This window comes from Berghia stephanieae, chromosome 7 (assembly GCF_034508935.2).
Source record: "Berghia stephanieae isolate SIO BIC M18660-M18661 chromosome 7, UCSD_Bste_1.3, whole genome shotgun sequence".
Lineage (NCBI taxonomy): Eukaryota > Metazoa > Mollusca > Gastropoda > Nudibranchia > Aeolidiidae > Berghia > Berghia stephanieae.
The window spans coordinates 24,236,963-24,247,948 of record NC_088366.1 but is presented as its reverse complement, the minus strand read 5'-3'; the positions used below and the strand labels follow the sequence as shown (position 1 = coordinate 24,247,948).

Genomic DNA, 10,986 nt, shown 5'->3' with positions numbered 1-10,986 from the left:
GCTCTCCTCTTTCTAGGGATTGATAAGCGTTTCAACGTAAATTTTCAATACCATCCTCGGGTCTACACTGGCGTAAAGTTCTGATTTCTGTAGGGTGTCCGAATTTCGACACCTGTCGTAAAATCGACACTCTTAGATAGCCTGCTGTTTTTCACCTAAATTTATGTTTTCGGACATAAAAATATTGATGTCATCTTAACCGCCGATTAATTTTCTTTCTGTTTCGCCTAGTTTCCGATTAAAAACACGGATGGAAAATTTTGTTTTTTTTTCATGCGTAAACTTACGATTCAAGAAACCCGCTTCAACTCAACACCCGCGATTTTGTAAAATAGGCGTAACTATAGTTACGCCATGGTTGGCCCTAATTTCGACATCCTTCAGGAAACGCTGTGGTTGTGATATTTGGTATCTTTTTATTCAAGATACTTTTTCTGTTCGATCTATGTCATGTGTTTCGCATTTCAGTCCAGAATCTAAGCAAAAACTGACCAAAAATATATATATATACAAACAATTCCTACACATTGTTAAACGCATGTACACATGTAATATCTAATGAAGGGAGTGATGTCATTTGGGCACACATTTTCCGGACAACATCTGCAGAAAAACAAAACCTGGGCTTAACAAAAAAAAAAAAGTAGTCCAGAGCCATTAGACTCATGGAGACAGAGTTTATCTTGGTTTCTATAGATTGAATTAAGTTGACGTCGCTTAGGTCTTCGTTATTATTTTTGCCATCCAATTTTATGAGTAATTCTCACTAAACTGTATTAACCAGACTATAAACGTTCATGGTTACATATAGTTTTGTCTGTTAATCCGTTATACTTCCGGATGGCAATGTTGTGAGTTTTTAAAGCAAAACACAGACTTTCTATAGTGTGAAACGGACGATAGCAATTACTTGCTTCCCATTGGATAGGACGCTAGTCTATCGTAAAGTACTTTTCGCCAGATCGAACAGACCTAGCTACCCAATTACTGCTGGATTGTCAGGGGGTCGGAAAAAATCACACCTGGATCAATATCGGTCCCTTTGATTGTGAAGCGAGGCCCTATCAACTGAGTTATCGGGACCTCTTATAGAAGGTAATAATAATAATAATAATAATAATAATAATAATAATAATAATAATAATAATAATAATAATAATAATAATAATAATAATAATAATAATAATAATAACAATCACAATAACAACAACAACAACAATAATAATAATAAGAAGAAGAAGAAGAAGAAGAAGAAGAAGAAGAAGAAGAAGAAGAAGAAGAAGAAGAAGAAGAAGAAGAAGAAGAAGAAGAAGAAGAAGAAGACCAACAACAACAACAACAACAACAACAACAACAACAACAACAACAACAACAACAACAACAAACGACATCCATTATTTCCATTGAGCCAAATTATTAGAAAGCTTTTGTCTGTCCTACTGGTGGAGATCCCCTGCCAGGTTCAATGCGAGCACTGACTGGTCTATCCTCTTCACAAATGTGTATATTATGTGTGTAAAACAAAATAAACCCAACTTTCAATCACAGCTGTATGATATTCAAAGAAAATCTTGCATCCAATATAGACTATCTTATCTTAAGTGCGACACTGTCACCCTTGCAGATCCACGCAATTTGCGCTGTCTTATGGGGAGGGGGTGTTTTTTTTTTTTGTGTGTGTATTTTTAATGCGTGTTTTTTTCTTTTCTTCATATTTGTATCTTTTGTTTAAAAAAAGAAAGAGAAAATAAAAGCAAATAAGAAAATCAAAATCGAATTAATTAGTTGATAAATAAAACAATATATCATCCACAAGCCTTACCAACTGTTGTATTTTAAGTCATAGACTGTCTATACTAATTTATCTGAGTGTAAAAGAAAAAAAAAAGAGATGCATAAGGAGAGAGAATAATTTTTGCATGGAAATTTGAGTGTTTTGGTATGATTGAGTGTGCGTGGGTGTATTGGGGGGAAGGGTGTATGTGAGTAATATATATATATATATATATATATATATATATATATATATATATATATATATATATATATATATATATATATATATATTAAGTATCCCAAACTACTGCTGTTCAGCAGGTGAATTTTTTTTCACAAATCATCAAAAATGAGGTCTCTTCGAACTGTCTCTTTTTCTAGAATTAAAGTCATTGCTGAGAAACGTAAACAATTAAAAGCAGTATCCAGAAAATCACAAATTGGGCCTGCTAGTAAGTTTGTTTCACTGCAAAGCTCCGCCTATGTTTTTTTTTTTTTAATCATATTTTTTTCTTCCCCTATACAGGATTTATGTGGGGGTTTTTTTTCAAAAATCACATTAAATAAAAAAAAACAACAAACTTTCAAACCCTATACCTTTTTAACTTATACTAGTAAAAAGCCCGCAATTTCGCGGGGAAAGAACTCATTCGATACTGTACTCACCATCATTTAATGAGGGCAGATTGGTAAACAACGTTGTCTGTGTAATTTGGTATATCTTCGGTTGATTTTTCTGTGTGGCCCAACATGAAGTGTAAGCCACTATAGCCTCTGACCCGTGACACAGCAACATACAGTTGTCCGTGTGTGAATACCGGTTGTGGTAAGAAAATCCCCACCTTGCTTAATGTCTGCCCCTGAGACTTGTTAATTGTCATTGCATATGACAATTTTACCGGAAACTGTCTTCTATTTAGAATAAGTGGTAAGCCTGAATCAGTTGTTGTCGTCAGATTGATTCTAGGGATAAACACTATGTCGCCAGCTCTACTACCGGTAATTATCTTGGCTTCTAATACTGTTGAACCTAATTTAATTATTAACAAACGGGTGCCATTTAGGAGGCCTGATTTAGGATTTATATTTCTAAGCAGCATGACTGACGTGTTGGCTTTCAAATGTAATGCATGTGGAGGAAGTCCGGGAGATGTAAGTTCGTTCAAGAATTCAATCGGGTATAAGTTGATGTCAGAGTCACTTTGAATGGAATCAGCACTGCGGTACATTTGTTCAGTTGATGAGGTCAACCTGGACAGAACGGCTGCCTTTATTTTGTCAACATTTTCATGGGTTGTAGTCAAAATTGCTCTCTCTGATAGATAACGTTCATCCGCAAAGTTCAGATTCAAATCATTGTATACATCATTTATCAAGCATTCTGTGTCATTTTCAGGAAGGCATAGCGCTCTAGGTAATTTAACAGAATACTTTCCTATTTCGCTGAAAACCGGCTCTGTACCATTTCCGATGCGGAGAAGCCAATTTGCAAAACAGTTATTGTCATCAGTAACCCTCATGTTCTTGTTCATGTGAAAAATGGTGACAAAATTCCAAATAATTGACTTTTAAGTGTGACACTTAATATATCGGCTTCACTTCCTTTGTTAACAACAGGTAGAATTTGCCGAAAATCCCATCCAAGTACAACCACTTTGCCCCCAAAAGGTTTTGAACTGCCTGTTATGTCACAAAATGTCCTGCTCACACATTCAAACACACGCCTGTCCATCATCGGTGCTTCATCCCAAATTATGAGAGAACTACTCTTCAGTAACTTAGCTGTGTCTGATTGGCGACTGATGCTTCAGGTGCTGTTATCCGTTATTGGAATTGGAATTTTGAACGTTGAATGTGCTGTTCTACCACCGTGCTGACAAAAGATCAAAGGTGAAAATAAAAATTTAAAGAATACTGGGGATGTAGGAGCTTTCGGAATGTCTCCCCTTTACTTAACTTATGGAAAAACAAACACCCTAGCACCTTTAATAACACTTATGACTAACCTCTCGAGCTAACCCTAATAGTAAAAAAAGAATCAAATGGCGACTAAAATACCTTCATGTGATCAAGTGAATAATATCACTATGAATGCCACGATTTGCTGAAAAATGCCACACACACACACACACACACACACACATGTATACACCACACACAACACACACACAAACATACACACACACACACACAAACATAACATAACAAAACTGATCACCGCTAAATCAACAACACAACGGAAATAATAATAATACTTGATGTCATAAATAGATGACGCACATTGACAACTTTTTACAGTGTCAAAATAAGTTGATTTTGGGAGCCAAGTGTCGTCGGTACATATTTTATGATATTATCTGTTTGACTCAACGAACTTTCAAACTGACTTTAAATTATAAAAGGAAATCAAGTTATCTGTTTATCTATCTGGAAAAAATACATTTCTAATTTAGAAATATTTCAGTAGAGTTGTGCGCCGTATCAATTTTTTTATTGACTCAAATAAGCAAAACGTTCTCCACAATGCTATATTTTTTTAAGAAAGGATATTTTAGTTTGCGGCACACACACACACACACACACACACACACACACACACAATCACACACACACACCCTACCTTATAATATTATGATATTATCGAAAAAATTATTTATCTATTTGATGGTACAAACCGCACGTCGATAGTTTGAAACAAAACGAGTAGCAAGGATATAAACAAAACACGTACAAAATAAGGTCACATGGTGACCTTAGTGGCAACTAAAAGGAACATCCTAGAAAGAGGAGAGCGAACGTCGTAGCTCCTCTTTCTAGGGGAACATCAAGGGTCTTCACAAAGTATATAAATTGACATAGGACTGGCCACAATTTGATATATGATTTGTAGTTTTTGGGTCTGTAATGGGCACTCGTCACTCGTCATGTGAAGAGGTAGAAGTGTGCATGATGCAGTGCCAAACATCAGTGGTGAACTTGAAAATAAAAGAAAGAAGGGGGGAAAAAGGGGGTGAAAAGGGGGGATGAGAAAGAAAGGAAGCAAAATCCCTATCTAATTTCTGAAGTTGTATAATAATTGAACATAAAGAAGGAAACGAAGGCATCTAGGAAAATAGTATAGTAATAGATATACCTAATGTATTTTTGCAGTGCTGATAACCGAACAAAATTATAGGCTTGTTGTAATGGACACTACTTCGAGAGACATGAACGTAAAATTAAAAAAAAAAATTATGGAAGGGAAAATTTTGCACAATTTCGGGCTACATCCATGGCCGACTAGAGTATTATAGTAGGGTTATGGCGACATCCCTAGCAGCAACGATTCATTCAGCATTAAATTAAATGCGCATTATTCGTGAAAAAGAAGTTGCAACGCTCATAGGGTAATGTAACTCCTTGTTAATTAGAGCACACCCGATATCAGAATGTATGAGGTTCGATATTCAGTCGAGAAAGGCGATATTTTAAAATTATTTTTTAGCACTGTATCGTAAACACCATTTTAAATGTACATCCAGATCACAATAGTGTGTTGTTGATTCCAACCTACAAAACTAAATTAAGACAACATAAAGCGATTGTGAAAGAAACTCGTCTTTGGTCAACAGAAAATATAAACAAACTCCAAGGTTGTTTTGACTGCACAATATGGGATGAACTCATGTCTGATAACATGTCACTGGACGAGTGGGTTGATGTTGTCACGTCTTATATTCATTTCTGTTGTGATTTGTGCGTGGACACTAAAAGGATTAAAATATTTAACAACAACAAACCTTGGGTCAACAAACGAGTTAAGTTATTTATAAATATGAAGAAAATCGCTCATATGAGTGGGGACAAAAACAAGCAGCACGAGGCAGAAAAACAATTAAAGAGGGTAATTTATGAAGAAAAACGTAAATATAAAGATAAAATGGAAACAAACCTTAAAAATTCAAATGCATCGCAGGCGTGGAGGATGATTAAAGAAATGGGTGGCGTTAACAACAAAAATACAGATTTTAACAATGACACACATATGAATATCGAGGAATTAAATAAGTTTTACTGTCGATTCGACACCATTGACAACGTACTTTCAAAAATTAATATCATAACAAAAAATACGTCTCCTCCGCCAGAAATCGAAGAAGAGGCGGTCATCAATGTTCTTAAATTATGTAAAAAGAAAAAAGCACCAGGTCCAGATGGACTTAGTGGGGAACTCATTTCAAACTGTAACAACCAACTAGCTGTCCCTTTCTTGCCTATTTTCCAACGTTCAATAGATGAACAGAAAATCCCAATTATATGGAAAACATCGACTATAATTCCAGTACCCAAAAAGAATCCACCAACTCAGCTGAATGATTATAGACCTGTTGCTTTAACATCAATTATTATGAAATGTCTGGAAAAGATTCTGAAAAGAGAGCTGTTGCAATTTATATATGACCAACACATACTTGATCCATATCAGTTTGCCTACCAACAAAATCTTAGTGTGGAAGACGCACTCCTCACAGTGATGCATTCAATATCAAATCACTTGGATGTTTCACCCGCCAACTACTGCCGAATCCTATACGTCGATTTTTCGTCTGCCTTTAATGCCATGAAAACCAACATATTAATTAGTAAACTGCATGCTCTAAACCTTCCCCATTACCTCATCAACTGGTATAACAACTTTCTCATCGATCGCCCCCAACATGTCAGAGTAGGCTCAAATATATCATCAGTAAAAACTCTTTCAAACGGATGCCCACAAGGGTGTGTAAGCTCACCTCTACTTTACATCCTCTATACAAACGATTGTGTGGCTAGCTTTGATAACTGCCAACTCATCAAGTATGCTGATGACACCGCAATACTCGGCCTGCTCAATGATTCCGTCTCCGAATTTAAATACACTGAGCAAGTTAGTAAATTCAGCAAATGGTGTGCCGATAACTGTCTAGAGCTCAATGTAACAAAAACAAAGGAACAACTGTTTGATCACAGAAAAATAGGAAAAAGAGCAAGACAAATAACAAAAATTAACAATCAGGCGGTTGAAACTGTTGAAACGTTTAAATACCTTGGTGTAATTATAGATAACAGTCTAAGATTTGAATCGCACACCAACAATGTCATCAAAAAATGTAACCAGCGCTTGTATATACTCAGAAAATTAAGGTCTTTCAATGTGAACAGAAAGACCATGATACAAATCTACAAGTCATTAATATTGAGTATCGTTTCGTTTGGCATCACAACGTGGTATGGAAGCTGTGGAACAAAAGAAAAATCCAAACTACATAGAACCCTCAGAGAGGCTTCAAAAATAATTAACACAGACCTTAGAAGCCTTGACACAACTTATATTAATGCAGTTGAGAAGAAATCTTTTAACATTATCAACGAAAAGAGGCATCCGCTGAACGAAAAATTCCAACTTCTGCGCTCCGGAAGACGGTATCTAGAAGCAAAATGTCGGACAAATCGACATAAGACAACCTTCATTCCAACCGCCATAAAATTAATTAACAAATCTTCTGTGGAAAAATGAGAAACCAATGAAAATAACGAGAAGCAGTGTCGTGAATCATCATCATCGACATTGCCGCCGTCGTTATCATCATCATCATCATCATCATCATCATCATCATCATCATCATCATCATCATCATCATCATTATCGTAGTCATCATCATCATCATCATCATCATCATCATCATCATCATCATCATCATCATCATCATCATCATCATCATCATCATCACAATCATTGCCATCTTCTTCTTAATATAGTTCTATCTGTCTGTGTGTGTGTCTGTGTGTATGTATATATGTATGTATGTATGTATGTATGTATGTATGTATGTATGTATGTATGTATGTATGTATGTATGTATGTATGTATGTATGTATGTATGTATGAATGTAGGCATGCATATACGATGATATGCTGGTTTGTATGTATGCCTGCATGTATGTATGTATGTATGTATGTATGTATGTATGTATGTATGTATGTATGTATGTATGTATATGTGTTTGTATGTACGCTCATTTCTTTTGTATACACGTGTAGAAACAATGTGCAAGCGTGTATGTTCGTGTATGGCTGTGTCTGTATTTGTAAATGTGTTGATGTTCATACCATGAACCAAACTGAGCATTGTTTACCTCACATGAATTGCCTTTAATTTGGACAATAAAGATTATTATTATTATATTATTATTATTATTATTAGTACATCTCACTCCAGGTCGCGCCCTAAATTTTCAATTTCGTATAAAAAATACAGACAGCAAATAGGTCTGTGATTAGTTATCATGTTTGAAGTTCCTTTTATTTAATTGCCGGGCGACTGTTTTAATAGTTTTCTTTTTCTTTTTTTTTTTTTTTTTTTTTTTTTTTTTTTTTTTTTTTGTGTGTGTGTGTTGCTGTTTTGCTAGTTTTTCAGATCTTATCATCATCACCATCAATCCATTTTTATCATGATTTAAAAATGGTGATATTTTTTGTCACTTGAATCACTTTGTGTTGCCCATCTCACGTGACAGTAAAAATAGACAAAATGGCGGTGTTATTAATTACATATAAAATTTGTACGCCTATGACTAAATGAAACTTTCATGTCTTCCAAATGTAATAAATTATAAATCGGTAAAATTACTTTAGATCCAAATGGCAGACAAGGAATATGCACCTCTTACTGCCTCTTGTGTGCGGGCACTTGTCGACAAATTGTATGAGAAACGGAAAACTGCGGCACTGGAAATTGAAAGGTTCGCGTCGTCTCTGCTCTGACATACTCACACTAACACTACTTAGTAGATAGATACTACCACTTCACTATCGTTACAACAGTAATACGACTTTTTGCCTTAGAGAATATTTCTATAAATCGTAATGTCCACTTAATGTACTCGATCAAAACGTTTTTCAATGCGTCCCAAAGCAACAGTGACAGACGGAGAGTCTAGAGACAGAGATAATTTTAAAAAATAAATAATAAATAATATAACAACGCCAACGTTGTTGTTGTTACCACCCTAGATACCCATTTTACACCCGAGTATGGTACTAAAATCTAAGTATAGCCTTTATACTTCTTAAGGACTCAATTTTGCGCAGTCGGCAGAAGCAAGATTCAACCTTCGACCTCATGACGATGATGATGATGCGTCAAGAGACCTAGCATGGGCATGGGCATTAATCGTTGTCACCGTCACACCTATATAGTCAACTGGTCTCTATCAGTGCTACTACTACTACTACTACTACTACTACTACTACTACTACTACTCCTACTACTACTACTAATTTTAACACTAATAACCTTAAAACATATATTATTACCGATTTCTTATAGAATTGCTTCATACTTGTTCTTTCCTTTCTTATGGTAGATTACGACATAATATCTTACATTGTCTCTTTGACTGTGTCATTTTTCCCAGCAGTGGTATTTTGTAAAGTGATGTGAATGTAAACTCATTTCTGTAATACTTTTTTAAACATAAAGATACCATCACATACATACTTAACCAGGTACAAACATGTTGGTAATGAAGGCTGAAAGGTAATATAGTAAGAATAGGCTTTTCTCAGTTGTTTCCAAAAGGGACATGGGACCAATTATCAAAGGGATGAAGGCTGAAGGTAATCATGTAAGAGTTAATTGGAAGAGTACACAAAAGTACTTGAAAAAGTAAAGAGCACAATCGCTATATTCATGAAGGGGCAATCGGAATGGTCTAACTTATGGTATTCCTTTACATTGTATTTCAGGATTGTCAAAGATATGATAGTTGCTGGTCAGTTGGATCAAGTGAAAAAGATTCTTAAGCTACTTGGTGAAGACTTTGCCTGTTCTCAAAATCCAAACACACGTAAAGGCGGTCTCATTGGGCTGGCAGCAGTAGCTATAGGCTTAGGGAAGGTATGTGAAGAATGTTATTTTGTAACAATGTGCAAGCAGTAAACAGTCATTATTACTTAAACTTTTTAAAAATAGTAGATTGCATCCATTATTTCATGGTAAAAAAAAAATTCCGTTATATAATTGGATGGATATAAATTCTTGATTGGTACTGGTACCCTGATGAGATGAGGACTGTTATAGAGAAGATGATGATGATGATCTGTTGTTTTCGAACTGTATAGCATCAGGAACAAACTTCAGAACCATGAATCCTGTATAGTCAAAGTTAATCTAGTTTTTTGTTGCATTAAACAGACTGTAACAATTGCTTGTAATTCTTTGATTGAAATGCTAGGGTACTGTACTGTAAAGCAATTTCTGTCATCACCAAAAAATGCAAGTACTTAGTCACAGTCACAGCATAGTGGACAGAGAGGTCAGGTAAAAAATACAGTCTATTAGGTGTACGCGTTTATCACAGATTCTACCCCGTACAGTGAACACAAGAGGACAGCATTCATGTAAACACTACTTTTTTGGTGGCTCAATGGTTTATACAAGTGAACAAGACTCATAACATCAAACAATTCATAAAAATAACAATACCAGTCTCATGTGGAAAGTTCTCTGTAATAATTCTTTAACCACCAATCAAGGGACTGAATTCTTATTCAAAATTGGTCTGTTAGGGTGTGAGTATGTCAATCTTCAGTACTTTTATATTACCAAGAAGGACAAAAATAAAATCATTATGCCTATATTTTATCCCTCAATAATGGTACACTTTCATATGGCATGTGTTTTTCATGGGTTCACCATATTTAATAGGCTATACTATGTTTTATTTATTCCCCCCCCCCCCCACGTTAACATCATTTATAATCAAATTTCCATTTTCATACAATGCTTATCAACTTTTATGAGTTATACTTTTACTCTTACTTTTACAGTATATTATATCCATTGCTGCTAGTACTTGAATACTCTTGTGTTGAGTGAGGTAATATATACCAAGTTCCATGCCCAATGCCAGGGCTAGAAATTGCTGTCATTGTCAACCATAAAGTAACTGACCACACTCAATAAAGCTTGATGATTGTATTATGTAGAATCTGATTTTTAACAAAGCTGAATCTCCAAAAAAAATTTAAAAATTGATTAATGCAATCTGGTTGATCTCACATTGTTGGTGTTGCAAGCAAAGCACTTAAGTCCACTTTATCTTATTTTTAAAGCGATTGATTTTGCAGTATTGGATAATAAAACTGATATCAGGAAAGTAAAATACTTTGCTAATTCTCATATTTTT

At 35.0% G+C, this 10,986-nt stretch overlaps 1 protein-coding gene across 2 annotated transcripts in view; it reads left to right on the top strand.

Annotated features, from left to right (window-relative positions):
• The first annotated feature begins 8,299 nt into the window (after positions 1-8,299).
• The window catches only part of LOC144976924 (protein VAC14 homolog), a 30,439-nt gene continuing 27,752 nt past the window's right edge, over positions 8,300-10,986 (top strand). Inside the window, exons 1-2 of one of the 2 annotated variants that reach the window (XM_078921532.1) lie at positions 8,300-8,538; positions 9,545-9,695. In XM_078921532.1, the coding sequence (XP_078777658.1) occupies positions 8,438-8,538; positions 9,545-9,695 (252 nt within the window). In that variant the 5' untranslated portion in view covers positions 8,300-8,437. The remainder of the gene's footprint in view (positions 8,539-9,544; positions 9,696-10,986) is intronic. The other variant, XM_078921531.1, reaches the window with a different exon arrangement.